Source organism: Aythya marila, assembly GCF_965140915.1.
Source record: "Aythya marila genome assembly, chromosome: 1".
Taxonomy (NCBI): Eukaryota; Metazoa; Chordata; class Aves; order Anseriformes; family Anatidae; genus Aythya; species Aythya marila.
The window spans coordinates 119,324,345-119,342,054 of NC_139042.1; the positions used below are offsets into that span (position 1 = coordinate 119,324,345).

Genomic DNA, 17,710 nt, shown 5'->3' on the forward strand with positions numbered 1-17,710 from the left:
TTCCCCTTTCCTTGCTTTAGTCTTTTCCTGCCGTCTCTGGAGAGAGAGGTCCCTTCCTGCGCGGTCCTGGCTCCCAGTCAGAGGGACACCGAGCGCTTCCTCTTCCTAGCAGCGTACTCCCCCGCGATGAAATTGGATAAGGAGTGGCTCAGGCGGGTGTCCAACGTGTCAGAGACGCTGCCGCTGCTGCTGACTTTCACCCACGGGCACAGGCACCTGAGCATGGCCCTGCGGATGTAGTTGTCAAAGCAGTAGTAGATGAAAGGGTTGGCACAGCTGTTGGCGAAGGCAAAGGGGCTGCTCACCTGCATGCCCACCTCGGCCACCATGTCGGGAAAACAGTCGGGCAGCTTCCGCAGTCCCAACAGGATGGCCATGAGCTTGAAGAGGTTGAAGGGCACCCAGGAGATGACAAAAGCAGCCACCACGATGAAGACGATCTTGATGGATTTTCTCAGTTTCTTGTCGTGTTTCCCGGACCTCTGGTAATGCATGCAGAGCCTCCTGGTGATGGAGCAGTAAAAGGTCAGGATGCTCAGCAGCGGGAAGAAGAAAGCCAGGATCAACATCATCAGCGACATGATCTGTTTGGATTCTGTCACGGCTTTGTCTGCGCAGTACGTCTTGCCGTAGCGCTCCTTCAGTTCCCGGGACAGCAGGGTCGGGATCCCCAGGCAGCAGGATAACACCCAGACGCAGATGCAGAGGCCGGTGGAATAGGATCTGGTCCTGACCCTTCTGGCGACAGCGGGGTACATGATGGCAAGGTAGCGGTCCGCACTCATGCAAGTGAGGAGGAGGATGCTGCAGTACATGTTGACGGAGATGACAAAAGAACTGGCTTTACAGAGGAAAGATCCTACCCTCCAGCTCCCGTCCGACACCTCCTTGTCCACCCAGAAGGGCAGCGTGATGAGGAAGATGAAGTCAGAAGCGGCGAGGTTGATGATGAAGATGTCGATCAGCCTCTGGACCCGGCGCTTGAAGACCAAGGCCGCTATCAGGATGGAGTTGCCGACGATGCCCACCAGGAACACGACGGTGTACAGGATGGGGAGGAAAGTAGTCATGTGCTGCAGATGCTTGTACTGGCAGTTGTCCTCGTAGAAGTAGTCGTCGTAGTTCAAAGTGACCATAGTCACAGGCGACAGCTGGCTGAGGTCCATTTCTGGCCAGGCCGTCCTCATCATGGTGCTGAGGAAGGCTCCGAGTTCCCCCTACCCTTCCCCTCGAGGCCTGCTTTAAAAACATGTTCACGATAAGGGGGGAGGAGAGGGGGAAGGAGGAGGAGAAAAGTGGTTTTGGGGGGGGTAATTCTTACACTTTTAGCCAATCGTGTAGGAAACCTACAAGCGGCGAGCGTCTCTGATTAGTCAAAACCCTGTCCTATGAATAAAGAGCTGCAGCTTTTTTTTTTAGAAAAAAAATCAGGTTTAGTTTTACTGATTTTATCTTCATTTTATGTTTGCCTACAGAGGTGAACGAGGTTTGTGTATTGCTTTTGTTTTGGGGGGTGGAAGGTTGTTTTCAAGATTCTGAACTTTTTATTTTTTTTTTTTAGGACAGGATATTACTGGTTTGCAGAGGTTAAAGATTGTAAAGAGTGATGAATTCAGGTGCCACGTTATCTCTTTCGTCAAGTTTTTTTTTTTTTTTTTTTTTGCCTAAGTTGCCCTTTGGGGCAAGCTCAGCTCTTCTGCAGCTTGGAGGCTTTTGTACTTTGTTCGTTTATGATTGCTGTTTTCTGTTGAGAGTAATTCTCTCATTTGGTGTGCTTAGGCCAAAAACATTTAGGGTCCGAATCCTAACGTGGTGTTCCCATCCCTGCACCAGCTTCCTTGTAGGCCGCACTCCTGGTCCCCAGAATGGTGGCGTGGTCCTTCTCCTGCTGACCCCAAAGCCTCCATCCCTTTGAGCCATTCTTAGATTTGCTGCCCACTTTTCCTAAAGAGCCCTAATTTCCTCCGTCATTTGTTCGCAGTTTCGTGCACGGCTCCAGCTGTAGCTTAACCGTACCGTCAGCTCTTGTGGTGTTGCATAAATCAAGTGAAAATTCTCACTTTTTGAGGTACCGATGTTACTACGTCTTTGTCAGTGTGTACTAACTTGAAACAACCTCTACTATTGTTCTTCATCATCCTTCCTCTCTTCTGCAGATGAGTTCGTCTTCCCCTTCCCCTTCCACCTGCATGTTCACAGCCCCGGCGTGTCCTGGGGCTTCTCAGAGCTTTGAGCAAATCGTTCCTGGAAAGCTCTCCAGTCCCAGCCAGGTAGGTCAGGACCACATACGTCTGTCTCCACAAGCAGAGAGAAACTCTGCATCGTACAGGCAGCAAATTTGTCCCTTCCAGGGCACTCTGGATGCCCTCAGGCTCACTCGGAGGTGCTGAGGTTGTGCTCTCCGGTGTGGCAGGTACCTGGTAGACTTCCAGGAGCCTGGACAGGCAGACAGCTGCTATTAGACTGATGGATCTAGGGGTATTAGATCCATTGCTGTCCACTGCAGATATTTTGATGATTAATAAGGAGCCCGTTATACATGACAGCCTTCCTTTCCATGGGGCACTACTGAACTCCTCTCTCACAAGCTTTATAAATCAGGCACAGCCTTCTCTCCCTCCATCTCACATCACAAGATTGAAATTCACTCCTTGAAATTCACTCCCTCCCTCTCTTCATCCCAAAGTACACAAAAAAGCAAGTAACTTTTAAAGAAGCTTAACAGAACCATGAGATAAGCATATACCCATGCCCTCTTGTGCTTGTGCTGCCTCACCGTGTTGTCTCCGTGCAATTTAATAGCCTTACATAGCAAAACAAAAAATTGGACAGTAAACCTTTTCCAGCAGGGATCAGTTCTGCTCTCTGGGGTGAGCTCTGTACTTTGTGAATGCGTCAGAGAGGACAGAGGATTTGCAAAAATGCTATGATGTATTCTTGTAAATGATGAAGCTGTCCGTAGTTGTCTCAGTGAAGCAGCAGCAGGTGTGTTTGCAGGTGGTCTGTAAGCCTTGTCTTTTTTTTAATGTGGTATTGATTTGCTTAGGGCTTATCTTCGCACAGGATCTGCGTCTTCCAGAGCTCATTTCCCTGACGGAGAGCTCTCAAAAACACTCAGCACACAGAAATGCCCCTCACAACACTGCTGTACAGATAACCCTAGAAAGCACGACATGCCAAGACCCAGAGATGCCATGAGAGTTGTTGTCACCAGGAGGACAACTTCCACCCCTCCTCACCACCCTCCTGGACATCTACAGCACCCTCCTCCTCCTCCCGGACCTCCCCAGGTAGGTCTCAGTCCTTTTCCTGGACAAAAGGCTCTGCTGCAGCAGCAGCCACTGGCTGGGTTGCAGCGTATTTCCTTCCACCCGGGGTACCCATCCTCTCCAGCCCTTGCCACAGTGCTCTTGAGGCAATGTGAAACGCGCAGCCACCAGGTGCCGAGTTGTTTTGAACCTGAGAGTGAACCTGAAGCTCTTGTGACCACACGCGACAGATGCTGTTGTTGTGGCCCTGCGTGTGGTCAGAGCCACTTCAGCGCTTCTGCTTCTCTGATGGCCCTGTTTTTTTAAAAATGCACTTGTGAAGTGCGTCGTGTCGGTGTTTTCGCCGTTCCTTAAACCTGCCTAATAGGAAATACTGCAGTCACTGAACTGCAGGCAGCTGCTTGGTACGGCAGGTACAGCTCAAAACATGATCACACTCTGGTAAAGCCTCAGCAGCTTTTCTGACAGTAGCGAGGGAAAACATTTAAGATTATTGTTCTCAGTTGGGTAAAGCTTGTTGACACGTGCTATGGTAGCCTTATAATGTTATGGCAAAAAGAGTAAAAGATATGCAGCAAAACTATCTGTACAGGAAGTATGTGGGGTGTTGATTTAATTTGTTGATTTAATTTGTTTCACCACCACCCCTTACAGATCTCTACAATTGAAGCATTTCTGGTAGCAAGGTGGGTGTTTTTTTTTTTTTCTTGATCTGTTTTACTGCTAGGTTAAGTGTTTTATTGTAACCTGTACATGTGCTTTTATATAAGCACAAGCATTTAGATGAAATTAGTGTGCATCAGTAAATTATTAATGATGATAAATGCTGCGAAGGAACAGAGCTTCATTTGGCCATGAAGGAAAGTGTAGTAGTTTCTAAATGATTGTGCTTCAAAAACCTTCTGTAAGGAATAGAGATTTGTAGACCAAATAAAAAAATATTGGCTGAAACTGTCCTACTATGCTACAACTGTGGCGAAGGCAAGCTCAGAGGAAACCAGATGAATGCCAAATAACAGAAGTTTCATCCCAAAATGAAGAGGAGAGGGTGGAACTGATTCAAGTAAAATTGTAGGTGCCGAGAAGTGCACCAGGATGGGCTGAAGTAGTTTCCTACCTAGAGGAAATGGTCTTCAACGTGGGATGTGGGAAGAAAATATTTTTGGTGCAATTAGTAAATAAAACTATTTTTGAAAAAGTGTTTATTTCTTTCCTCTTTTTCTCATCCTTTTTTATTTTCTATTTTTGTGTTTGTTTTATGATGTGCACAATATGTTAGTACAGTAGTAAGTGTAATTGATTTATAAATAAATGTACATATAATGGAGGTGCACGCTCAAAATCTTTCACTAATTGGTGTCCACGATCAAAAAAGTTTGGAGACCCCTGACGTGGAGGTTGAGTGGGTATCTTTACAGAGAACCTGTGCTATTCATCGTATTTGGAAGAAGCATATCTGGAAGGTCTTCTTTCTGTGAAAAATGTAATTAGGGTAGGATTTTCTTTGCCCACAGTCTTCTGTGCCAAAGATAGAAAAATACAGAAGGCAAAAATAAAACCAGGGTGACTATATAAAGGTTTGAGGGGAATCCATGGGATTTCTGCTGCATTGTCTGTGTGAAATGTTCATAGATTGTGCCTAAAACACGAAAATTAAAACTGCCATTTTTATTACAGACGATCTGTTGGGAAAAGCAATATCTTGTAGAAAACAAGCTAGTAATACTGAAAGAAATAGGCAATCTTTCAAGCACCTTTTTCAGGTCTGAATCAGTAACTAAAGAAGTGAATGTGGTATTTGAACAAGTCTTTTTCATTTCTCATCCATTACCAATTCCATTTAATACAGATAATGCCTCCTCCTCTGAGTGTTTACTTATTTTCCTTAATGTGCAGGAGCTAGAACACCACAAATTTTGTGTGAAGATTTTCTTTTACAACACAGGAGGTTTTTGTTGGCTTGTTTGCAACACCGCTGTAAAACTGTCAGTGCTGGAACACTCTTGCTGGAGGTACAAGACACGATGCAGGTCTGCTATCTAAGAAACTACAGATCTGCACAAGGCAGGAACAGCTTTTAATCTGTAGCCATCAGCATTATTCACTTTGCGCTTTCATGTGTGAACTACCGCAGTTTCTAAAGCAAACTTTTACTTTGAAAATCTTCTGGAATAATCCTATTGTGTAGCTGATCTGATCTAGCAGAGGTTCTGCTGAAGCAGATTAAGGAGGTGTGAAAAGAAAATGGCAAAATATCGGTGTTAGCAGTGAACATTCGTTTGTAATGTTTTTATTGGGTTACCCTTATTATATGAAGTGGTTTTCTTCCAGAAAAAAAACAAAAACAAAAACAAAAACAAAAAAAAAAAAACAAAAACAAAAAAAAAAGCAGGTGAAATTAGTTGAGAGCATTTTAAATTAAATTAAATGGACATGCACCTCTCTTTCCTATGGTTGTTTTTAAGCAGCTGCACATATCACTGATCAGGGCGGATGATGAGTAAGAAGAGGCCAATGTAGTCTAATTCAATAATGGGAGTAGCAATGACTGACGAATTTTCCAGAAATGATTCTCATTTTTACAAGATTAGATCTTTTAGGGAAACAAACAAACAAAAACTGTAGGCTTGCCAGTGTTAGATTATTCGCTATGATTTATAATGATTGCAAGTCTTCTTATTCCATAGTTTACAATACAGAGTTGTTTAGTGTGTGTGTTTTTTCTTTAAACATTTCCTAGCTTCAAATTCTGATAGTTTTGCCACGAAAAATTATAACTGATTTTTTGTTCCCTATTGTCATTACTTGTATTTTATGATCTTGTAACTCCTTAGCTCTCTCTTCAATATACTGTACTGGCTAACCTTCTTTGATATGTTTCCCTGAAAAAGGCTTTCTCATTGCACAGTGATTTTCATGCCCCTTTTCAGGTTCATCTCTGCTTTGCCAACATGTCAAAACTAGACACAGCATGTTAGCAGCCAGTGGCAACTCCGGAGCTGATATAACTCCTGTCCTCCTTGTGATTTCTCTGTTTGTACACCCATGGCTGCAGGAACATGGTTTTTTTTTTTGGCCACAGCCACATCTTGGCAGCTGGTAATCCACCATGACTCATTTGTCCTTTTCATTTTTCCCAGGATAAAGTCTTCTGCCATGCAAGTATAGCCTCCACTCTGTGCTCTTAAACGAACGTGCTCATTGATGACCCTATTGACACATATGTTTGCTTGCCCCCAACTTCCAAACGACCAGGTCACCCTGTACCAGTGCTCTACCCATTTAATTATTTACCCTTCCCTCAGGCCTTGTGTCATCTGTGAGGTTTATCAGTGATGATGCTCTGCATTCTTCCAGGCCATCGTTAAAAATGCTGAATATTTTAGAATCCAGCCTAAATGTGGTTAGAACCCAGACAACTTCCTAGCTTAGAGTAACGAGGTGCTGGTGAACCAGCAACATGATCTGGAAAGGTGTGCCATGCTGGAAAGGGTTTTTTTAACTAAAAATACCCATCACTGATGTCACCTTTACCATCCTAGCCTCTTATCCCACTGAAAAAAATGCTTCCTGGCCGCCCGAGAAGAGGAGCTGGATGGGGTCCTTTCCCCAGAAGTCCCCAGAGACATGAAAACCTTGGACGTGACTCCGTTTGCTGGGTGTGCGTTTGCTGGTTTGGAGGTTGGTGAAACCAAAACTGGGTGTGGAGGTCTCTCAGCGGGTGGCTGCTAACTACTGTTAGGAGACCTCCTGCAGCTTGTATGGGTACAGGGACCAGGGACGGGGGGCAACGTCCAACGTGGGGCATGGAGTCAGTGCTGCCGTTTTTTGTAATTTTTACTAAATTCTTATTTATTTTTTTTAATGTGGTGTTTTCCCAAGTCACACTGCCAGGATATCGCAGCACCATTTTTACAAGAAATGGAGCAGAAAGGGACGAAAGTTGAGCTTTGTGGCTGGAGAGGGAGACGAAGTAATGACATTGTGGAAGGCAGAAGGGCACTGCGCAGTGTTTTTGGGGTGATTTGGTGGGATTTCGTGGCTGTTTAACCCAGCAGGGGCCGGCTGACTGAAAGTGCTGTCACTACCAGCCCCCAGCCTGAGCTGAGGGCACCAAGCGAGGCGGGTGTGCGGGGGGAACTACAACTCCCAGCGTGCCTCGCGGCGGGCCCGTGGTACCACGGGGCTGGGCGGGCGGGCGGACTACATCCCCCAGCGTGCCTCGCGCGGTGAGGGCGTGGCATGGGGGCGCGAGGCGGCGGGCGGTGGGTGCCGCGCGCCGAGGCGGTTGCGACCGTTGGGGACCGTTGGCGGGCGGGTGCTGAGGGCGTGAGGGGAGCGAGGAAGAGGCCGGGGCCGTGTGTGGGCGGCCCGGGGCTGTGAGGAGGGGGAGGAAGGGGTCCCGGGGTGGGTGATGGCCGCCGCTGTGCTTCCAGGCGGCGGAGCGGGCGCGGAGGGCGCTGCGCAGCCGGGATGGCTGCAGGAGCCCAGGCTGGCGGCTGCGGGTGCTCAGGGCTTTGGCTTCCCGCAGGACGCGAGGCAGGCGGCGCGCTGAGGTGGGCGGCGGTCACCGGAACCCTGTGCTGAGGGGCGGCGGGGAGCGCTGAGGTAAAAAAAAAACCTTCGCTGCCGTCCTTTCCTAACCCTGCTTTTACCCTCAGTGCCAAAAAGAGGCTCCTGTGTATCAGTGTTCCTCCCCACGCTCGCTTTTTTTTTGTTTTTCAGCCCTTCCTCCTCTTCTCTTCTACCCCACAGCAGCCCAGTCGCAAGCATGTTTTATGTAAAAAAGCCAGCCCTCGGTAGGCTGCCTTTGTGGCCTTCCTCTGTTGTGATGGCAAGTGAAATGAGCTTCCTACGCGTGGTGGCCTGCTCCTGGCTGAGGGGAGGTAGCGATTGCTGCCACAGGAGAGAAGTGCTTTTATTTTTGTATTCCCTTCCCCCATCGTATAGCGACTTTGTAAAATGCTTGTTCATTTCCTAGCCTTGTAGTTGTTTGTTTGCCACAATACTTGCTGTTGTGCTCCTCTGTGTTATTTCTTTTTCAATTATACAGCTTGTCCTTTTTTTCCTTATGTGAAGCATATGTGTCTTTCCATTCCTTTGTATGTTGCTGCTGGTTTGGACTTTCCCTTCTCTCTTACGAACTGATGCTTTGAATTTTTTATATGTCTCCTTTTTAAAAAAAATTGTAATTACAATGTCCTGTGAAGCATTTATGCTTGAGTGCCTGTATACCACTGCCTTGCGTTGTTTTATATTCATTGCATAGTTTAGTTTCAGGAATAACTCGTTTGAAATGGTGTCTGCTGTTGGGATGAAGTGTGCTGGCAACGCTGTATGAATGTATATACCTCTCCTAAAACGATGAAGTTTCTTGCTGACAGTCTGTGATGGCAGGAAGTATTTCTATTTAGTATCAGTCTTTGTCTATAATTACTGTCAGCTCTGATAGTAGTGATGTTGGCGGGTGTTTTTTTCTGTAAGTAGTCTTATGCTAAAGCACCTCCTACATGTTTTTCTGCACAAAACCTTTTGGGAAGCGTGTCATAATCTCAGAAACATGCTACGTCTTTCTTCGTGATCTTTCTATGGTAACTCTCTTTGACTGCCACTGCCTACTACTCCCATTGAGTTCTGCCTGGGGCTGGAAGCGTGATTCTGTCTGTAACAGAGCAAAGGACATCTCGTTTAAGTGGGCGTGTGTCTGCTGCAAATGAAGATGCGCTGGGTACGCACTGCAAATGAGCAGGATAGTCCAGTCTTCTGGGGTGTTTGCAGTGGGAAGAACTTCTAGTTCAAAACTGGCCTAAAGTGTTGTTGAGTGCATCTCTTCTGTAATTCTTTTTGTCTTCTGAAAGTACTTAAAGGGCTAGCAGAAGCACTGAGAAGTCTGTTATTATAGGGAAGTGGGGGTGTGCTCTTTCCTTGGCACAGTCTTGTACATTCTGCAAATCCATGTGTGTTCTTTCTGGAGCAAGCTGACACAAACCACCTGCTAATTTTTAGGGACTGTAGCCACCTCGCCTGCTTCTGCCTGTCCCCAGAGCTGTGCATTACACAATGATCACTGGTTGGCCATGTCTCTTTTGGCCTGTGAGTAACAAACACTGAGCAGTGCTTGCATTTTTTCTTAACTCTTCAGTTGGCTTCTTGGTTGTCAGCTGCCATAACTCTGCTAAACCTGCTGTACTTTTCCCAATGCTTAGCAAGCTGGCCAGAAGCGTGGTTGCATTTTAATGATGCCATGATAAGCATGTTTCCAGTACCAACGTTCTGGAGCTGGCAGCAGGGATGTCGTATCTGAAAGTACACCTTATTGAGCCAGTTTTCTTTCTGTATGCTAGCTACTAAGGACTTTGTAAGCATTTATAGCAAAAGGCTGCAAAACAGTGGCCTGGTAATGTCCTGCTTACAACCTTGTTTCATCAAATACAACTTTGAGGATAGAGCTTGTAGGCTCACTTGTGCTTCCTCCTCCCAGAGAGAGCTCTCTGAAGAGAGGAGCCCAGTACTGAGGGCTCCTCTTGCAGTGGCTGCAGTGTAGTGGAAAATCCAGACCGGCCTGCTCGCCAGCTGGTTCTGCTGCTTACCTGAAACAGTTCCCAGGGATCTGTTCAGCTCAGCGGGGCAGCAGCCAGGCAGCACGACATTAGCTGCGGAGATGCCGCGTGTGCTGTTTGCTTTGTGAGAAGTTTGTGAAGGGGAATAAATCTCCAAGTGAACTCGGTGTGGAAGAAAAGAGGGGCGGCCCTATACGGCAGCTTGCTTGTCCCTGTTCTGCTCATCCAATGCCCTGTGCGCTTTGAGCTAGATGCTGGGATAGCAAGGGAGAGTGCAAGCGCGTAACCAAAGATGAAACAGTGCAGAGCATTTGCTTCTGAGTCTGGACTTGGTTCTGCGTCTTGTAGATGAATAAGCCCAGGTATGGTGTTTTCTTCCTCTTAATATGATTGCCAGGATTTTAAAATCACAGCTTCTGGATTCACAGTTCACAGAGTTGTAGTTTGTGAACTTTTTAGTGCTTTAAATGGGTGCTATTTGTCAATTCACCAAAAAGCAGTTCTATTCTTGATCTTTTCTAAGGAAGCAGTTAAATGAGGCATACTCTCTAACAATCCCTCTTCAAAAATAGAAATGAAACATGGGATAATATGAGTATATATCATCTGTCCCCAGCCCTGTTAGTCAGTTTGAACCAAATAGAGGAGCAGATAGGAGGGAAAAGGAACAAGAAGGGCACTGTTATCAGCAAACACTGGTATGCCTTTGAAACTCTCTGCTTATTTTGCACTTTGTTTCATAGTTCAGAATTTCTTACTGGCAGGTCTGACTTGAGCACTCATATTTTCCCTTGTGAATGTTGCATGTTTAAGCATTTGTTGTTTCCTGTTCCACTCCATTCAGCTGCAAAGAAACAAGACTAAAGTGTTTTGATCAGAGTGTGTGGGAGAAGGAAGGTAAAACAAGCAATAAAGAAGAATTGATTAGATAGTAGCTCATGCCACCAGAACAGCTCTAGCTGCAAAGGTAACTTTGATTAATATTTTATTTGGCAGGTGCATAAAGCCTGATTTATCATAATCCATAAACGTAATCAAGCACAGCAAATGCACCAGCATAACAGGCATTTGGAAGTCCTCTGACGCATTGCACTCTCTGCAAAACATTACGTGTGTTAGCAATCAATTACTCATTAAAATCACAGTACTGTCGAAGTGTAAGTGCATGTGGAGTCTGTGGTTTTTGTTTTTGTTTTTGTTTTTGTTTTTTTTTGCCATGTCTTCCTTACCCTGAGTTTATGCTGTGAGTACGGGCCTGTGAAGGAGGGAATTAGTGACCTCCTGCAGGGAGCCAGACCAAGGCCCTCATGCTGGTGCGTGAAGGTATTTCAGTTTTGGAAGCTTCTGTCATCCAGTGCCTGTGGAACAGGGCACTCCCCTTGCATTGTTTTAGTTCTTCAGACACGCCTCTGTACACACTGTGGCATTATTGCAGTTTTTATTGTCATTTCCAAGCTTGTCTTTCAGCACTTTCTTCGTGTTCTGTCTCTAGTGCCTAGATACGTTTCAGTGTTTCCCAAAAGGCATTCCAGTATCTTGGCATGGCTGCCCTTTGTGAACAGTCTGGAAAAGCTTTTTTGGCATGCTTGCGATTCTTATCTGTGCTGTAAACACAAGCTGTGGAAGCCGTATGGGATGGCAGGCTAAAAATAACTTCTACCCTCGGTAATCTCTTAAGGCAAGCTAAGTCTTCTGACTGAGCGCTGTAGGTGGATTCTCTGCTCCGTGGTTCCCTACCGTCAGGATCAGAAGTGCCAGTGAGCCGTGCCATCTGCTCTGGGGACACGACTGCTGTTGGTCTCTCAGGGAGAGAGGAGAGCAGCTAGCACAGAGCGCTGCAGGAGGCTGGGAGGAAGGCGACAGCTGTGCCTTGAGCACTCGACCCCATGGGTGTGGGCTTGTGCTGCAGACTTAGCGCTGCTGTGCTTCCAGTCTCCTGGCAGGGGAAGAGATGCTTGTCTTGAGGGCGCATTGCGTAACAGGAGTGGCGTCATCAGCATGACGCTGCTGGGATAACTCTGGTGTTAGTATCTGAGGAGTTACTCACTCGGCCTTCTCTTTCCTTTCAGCAGCAAGGGCGCGATGATGGATAACCGTTTTGCTACAGCACTAGTAATCGCCTGCGTTCTCAGCCTCATCTCCACCATATACATGGCGGCTTCCATCGGCACTGATTTTTGGTACGAATACCACACCCTGTCCCCCGTAGAGAACATCACAGAAGCTGGCCGGAGCGTCTGGGAAGAATTCGTCAGTGAAGAGGCAGATGAGAAGACCTACACAGATGCGCTCTTCCGGTGCAATGGCACAGTTGGGTTGTGGCGGAGGTGTATCACTGTACCCAAAAACTCTCACTGGTACAGCCCACCAGGTATCTGGAGTAACTAACACTTCCCTAGCTTGCCTACAGGGGTATGTGCTAACTTCCTCACAACATGTCCATGTCACTTTCTTCCTCCAGAAAGCTTATTTCTAGCTTGTATGTTTGTTCCTTTTTTTTTTTTTTTTTTTTTTTTTTTAATAAAGACAGTCTAAGCTTTTAAGGAAGCGGAAGGTAAAAGTCTGTGGCTGTCAGTGCTACAGAGTCAGAATTTGACGCATTATATTTCATCTAAATTCAGTCTAGTGTAACTTGGTTTTCCTTAGTGTCCATGGCCCATCAGGTGATACAGTTGTTGCTCTGCCCATCACCCTCTTTCAAGGAGAGGTCAAGGGATCCAGCAATGGGGGAAAAATACTGCTTTATCGAGGTGACACTCAATCCTTCTAGCTAGTCATTCGTTTAGCTTGAGTGTCACAAGTGTCCCGCTGTGGCACCAGCATGTTTTGGACTCCTTGTAGCGTTGGATATGGTCTGAACTATTTATATTCCCTTCTTTGACAGTTGTTGGAGGATATAAAGAAGTGCAGTGAGCAATTGTTTTAATTCCTTCAAAGTAGGGTTTGAAAATGTATGTAAAGCCCTTATTCTGAACCCTTTTGGAAAAAACACTTTAAAATGTCTTTTTCTGGAGAAAACATTACATAAAATACATTTTTTTTCCTCTAATGAAAACGCATTTTGAAAGAAATGTAAGAACAACTCTGCTTATTAGCATTCTCCAAGCAATACCTAACTGAGAGGCAAAAGGGGAGAAAATTAGTATAAAAAGCAGGTATTTCCTTTTCTTTAAGCTGTCCTCTCTATCTCATTTTTTTCATGAAATGTTGAGTAAGATACCACGTTCTGCATGTGGGTATAAACACAGCTCTGTTACAGGAGTACAGGAATGTGAGACAACATAATTAAACATCATATGCCGCATTTTATCCCTACTTGCATGGCACTGATCTATGGATCAGTGCTTAAAGATTCTGCATGTTTGAATGCTGTGCCTCCTTCTAGTAACTATGTTACACTTACTGCCTGCTAACGTGTCCTTCAGATCTCTTCTGAGAGGTTTTTTGTTTGTTTTGTTTGTCTAAAATAGAACTTGGAGGAGCTTCCCAGCTTAAGAGGTTGGAAGATGAGGAATTGGATAGAGATGGGGTGAGGGGAACCTAATGGTAATTGTATTTTTTGTTTTTCTGTTCCAGAAACTGATATGACTACAAACTGCATCAGTTTTTCCCTCTCTGATCAGTTTATGGAAAAGTACATAGAGCCTGGAAACCACAACAGTGGCACAGACTTGAATCGGACTTGTAAGTGTCTTTCACGTCTGGCAGGTAGAAAAGTCGGATAAAAGAGAATGGGATTTTCCAAATGCAGGTAGTAGTGAGGAAGCATCTGCATCTTGCTCTGCTTTTTTTTTTTTTTTTTTTTTTTTCCAAGTAGCACAGGTAGTAGGTCAAAGTTTAAAATGAAAACTTAGGTGCTTTAGCAAAGATTTTGGTCATGAATGTGGTACAAGAGCTTGGGAGTTAACCAATAAAGTTCTTCGTACTTCAGTTGGAGCCTTTGGACCTTTCTTAGCTCAGCCAATGAATTAGTGTGGGTAGAAATATAACCTGGTGGGACAAGGTCAGTTTTTAGCACATCCTTGAGAAATCTTTCTTGTGTGTTTCTTTAACATGCAGATCTGTGGCGATTGCAGTTTCTTCTGCCCTTTGTCAGCCTTGGCCTCATGTGCTTTGGAGCTCTGATTGGGCTCTGTGCATGTGCCTGTCGCAGCCTGTACCCTGCCATCGCCACGGGAGTCCTCCATTTCCTCGCAGGTCGGTCTCCTGCCACCCACCGCTTCCCCTCCCTCCTTCAGAAGCTCTTGGCGAGAGCCAGAGCTCTCCAACAGCGAGCTCATCACACTTCACTTCTTCCTTCCTCAGGACTGTGTACACTGGGCCTGGTTGGCTGCTATGTAGCTGGGATCGAGCTGCTCCATAAGAAGCTGCCCCTGCCTGACGATGTGAGGGGTGAATTCGGCTGGTCCTTCTGCCTAGCCTGTGTCTCGGCACCTCTGCAGTTCATGGCAGCCGCTCTCTTCATCTGGGCAGCTCGCACCAACAGGAAGGAATTCACTCTCTTGAAAGCGTACCGTGTAGCATAAATGCTAATGCCTAAGTGTTAGGTTTCCTTGTTATAGCCTCTTCTCCACGTGGCCCTGTCTACATTTTTCTCCTTTTATTCAGAATTTTACCTTGTACTGCGTGCTTCTCGCCAGTATAGCCTGCAGGGCCTGAAGACAAAGACCTCTGGGCTAAACGACCAAACTCTGCCAGAAGTCTGCAGAACTTTAACAGTTTTTTAATTATGTTTTTTAAAGAATTATTGTTTTTTAAGCTTCATTTGGTTGTTGAATATCCCCTTGGGTAGATGTACATGCCCCTTCCTCATTTTATTTCCTTCTCATCCTGTAGGAAATGAGAGGGGTCGTGAGGAGGAAATGAGATAGGAAAAGATGGAGGTAGGGAATGGGGACTACAGAGCAGAAATAATAAATAATCAGGAGTTGTCCGTTGCGTGACCTATGGAGAGCACCCAAGAGACATGGGGGAGCAAAGGTACCTTCGTTGTGGAAATGCTGTCGTTAAATCAGTGTTGTAGCTTGGCTGTGGGGCTCTTATTCTCACTAGCTCACTACTTGTGGCTTCTGCTGAAACCGGTGTAGGCAGGGCAGCTGGCTCTGGGATCGCACAGCACGCCGTCCTAAATGGAGAATCCGAAGTGGAGAATCGGTGCTGCTTTTGCTACGGAACAGGAGAAATTGGGGCCCCCGCGGAGCTTTGTGCTGCTCTAGCTGCACTGCTTCCAGGGCCCAGGATGGTTCGGTATCTGCACTACATGTGATTGTGCACTCTAATCCTATCATGCGGTGTTTTTGCTTGCTGTGAAATAAGGCTTTCCTCTCTCTTGTGGTGTTGAAGAGAACCCCTCGCAACTTTCTGCATTTTTAATTTGGTTTAGTGTGTGTATATGTACATAAACGTTTTTTTAAAACTCACCTATTTATCCTTTATAGCACATGACAGGGTTTTTTTAAAAGGTGCTGCTCAATTCCCACGTTGCCCCAAACCTATTGTTTAAATGAAATAAAACAACCCTCAGATATTTTCAGTGTTGCGTTAATTTGATGGGAGGGTGTGGGAGTGTTCTGGAGTTAATTTTGGTTGGGGAAAGAAAAAAGTGTCCGTATCTCTTTCTGTATTCGGGGAAATGTCAGTAGAAGCAAATATGTTTGATTATGTTTCTTAGGAAATTCTTGGGCTTCTGTGAACTTTAAATATTCCTTTACTCATCACTGGGGGACACAACACTCCATAATTTCTGATTAGCACTTTGCTTACTTTACACTTATTTATCCTAAATCACTGCATCTCTGGCCAGACTGGACAGCATGCCTTTTCTTGAAAGACTTTTCTAGATGAAACTGTTTAATTCTGAGGCCTTAACTCCCCTCATTTATAAGAAATGTTTTCGAAGAAATAAATCCTGACAAAATGGATGACTCTGGGGTGTCAAGGGTTCTGTGAGTTACCTTTGATGAGACTGACATGGAAGTAGGCATTGTATAGCTCTACTGGGTTTTGCTTTGTTTGAGCAGGTGTTATTTGCAGTCACCAGTTTCCTAAATATCGGGGATCTCTTTCAGTATTGTTTCTTCAGTGTGTTTTTACCTTGTTTGATAGGGATGAACCTACTTCTTTTATAACCATCACTGCAGTTTTTATAAAATGAAACAAGATAGACTCATCCATGATGCTGAAAACTGGGGTCACCAAGAAAGCTGCAATGGAAACTGTTCATTCAGGATAACCCCCCTGTCCCCTGCTATTCAGTAATTTTTCACCTCTCCACCTAAAAAACAACTTTTTTTCCCTCTTTATGATCTCTGAGCTAATTCTAACCCTGTGAGAGGGGCTGTGGTACTTTTTTGCAGAGTGTGAAGATAAATGAAAATCCTTGCTGCTGATATGTACTAAGTTGTTTTTTTTTTCCAGTCATTAGTTATCTCTGATTTACATAGATAAGGCCCAACTGCTTAGCTTGTCATCTCTCATTTGTCAGAAATACTAGGGCATACAAGGCTCAGTTTGGGTCAAAGGGACCGGAAGGTGCTTATTCAGCACTCTGGGAGAGGAAACACTGCTGGTTATTTTATCTAGTACAGTGATTTATTTTTTTTGCTTTCCTAGGAGCTGACAGAAACTAATCTGAGCAATGGGAGTCCTGCTTGTTCTCTCCTCTTGTATCAGACACCAGTTTCTCTGAAGCATGAATTGATAATTTTGAATGCTAACATTCTTGTTTCCAAAGGATGTAATGTTTTGGGTAAAAAGGGAGATATTAGAGGTGCTCTTGGTCCTTTCTTGGTCACCTTAATTATCAGTGAAAACAAGATTGCCTGCTCTTCTCTCTCTCAAATAAATACTTGTTTTTCTGTGTCCTGAAATGAAGAAGAGGAAAAAAAAAAAAAAAAAAGCCTTGATTTGAAACATTTGTGTAAAATGTGTACTTGCTTTTCAATGTGTAGAATGGATTTCAGAGAGAGAAAGAAGCAGCTTACTTACAGAGAGGGCTAGCCGTCTCTGTGGTCTGGGATGATGGATCTGCACCTAGCTCTCTTGCTGTGTTATTGTGTGCCTTGCTCATGGTAAAGACTGAGAAGAGTTCTTGGGCTGCCAGCTTGGAAGCTCTTAGTTAGCTCTTGGAAGAAGGAAGCAGCACATAGGCAGATCTTTGTAGTGTCCAGAGGTTGGTTGCATTCAGAGAAGCTTGAGGTCTGTGTGCTGATTATATGCATATCTGCAAGTGCAGACAGCCTCGCTCAAAAAAAAAAAAAAAAAAAGAAAAAGGAAGGGTGCTCCAACTCTGGAAGAAAGTGGTGAGATGAAAGGCCGATTTGTGTCCCTCAGTATCTTGTGGTCTGACCATGGGAGATGTTTATTGATACTGGCTGAGCACTGGAGATAGGAATGAGATAGATATGGACAGTGAGATCAGAAGAGATGTTTTCTTTAAAAGGAAAAAAAATGTTCTTCTGTGTTCGCGTATGTGTGTGTGCAGGGGAGGTGGCACCAATCTGTCACATTTAAACATGAAGATCTCTCAAAGGGAAAGGAGAACAAAAACCGAGGAAGAATCCCTTCAGGCCAAGAGTGGACTCTTAATGGCACATGGAAACAAGCACCAAGGACTCCAGTGTAACTCTTCCTGTGGTACTGCAAAGGTCAGCTGCTGCTCCTCCACCACAGTGCTGAGGTGGCATAGCCAAGTGGGTGAACTCATCTGCTTATGAGAAAAGCCCACGAAGGCTCTGTCCCCTGAATCCACTGTATTACACTCCTCTCTCTTCCTCCCTTGTAAAATTACTACTTTTACAAATAGCCATGGGGATAGATTTTGTTTATTGGTCAGGTTTAAGCAGTGAGTGTCAGATGTCTCTGTGCTCCTTGCTTGCTGTG

General features: G+C 45.2%; 2 protein-coding genes across 4 annotated transcripts; one reads left to right on the forward strand and one right to left on the reverse strand.

Annotated features, from left to right (window-relative positions):
* GPR15 (G protein-coupled receptor 15) lies at window positions 1–1,187 on the reverse strand (the record flags this gene model as incomplete). The annotated part of the gene is made up of 1 exon (XM_082758701.1): window positions 1–1,187. One exon carries the CDS (start codon window positions 1,185–1,187, stop codon window positions 78–80), a length of 1,110 nt encoding a protein of 369 aa, XP_082614827.1. The 3' UTR covers window positions 1–77.
* A 6,323-nt stretch (window positions 1,188–7,510) lies between these two features.
* On the forward strand, window positions 7,511–15,608 carry CLDND1 (claudin domain containing 1). Of its 3 annotated transcripts, XM_082780628.1 has the most exons (6): window positions 7,511–7,534; window positions 7,801–7,877; window positions 11,902–12,200; window positions 13,406–13,513; window positions 13,889–14,026; window positions 14,135–15,608. In XM_082780628.1, the coding sequence occupies exons 3-6, from the start codon at window positions 11,912–11,914 to the stop codon at window positions 14,353–14,355; spliced, it is 756 nt and encodes a 251-aa protein (XP_082636754.1). In that variant the 5' UTR covers window positions 7,511–7,534; window positions 7,801–7,877; window positions 11,902–11,911; the 3' UTR covers window positions 14,356–15,608. The 3 variants fall into 3 exon arrangements, with proteins under 3 accessions (XP_082636754.1, XP_082636752.1, XP_082636753.1); XM_082780626.1 differs by lacking the exon at window positions 7,511–7,534 and having other exon boundaries at window positions 7,666–7,877; window positions 11,899–12,200; XM_082780627.1 differs by lacking the exon at window positions 7,511–7,534 and having other exon boundaries at window positions 7,666–7,877.
* Window positions 15,609–17,710: the final 2,102 nt, after the last annotated feature.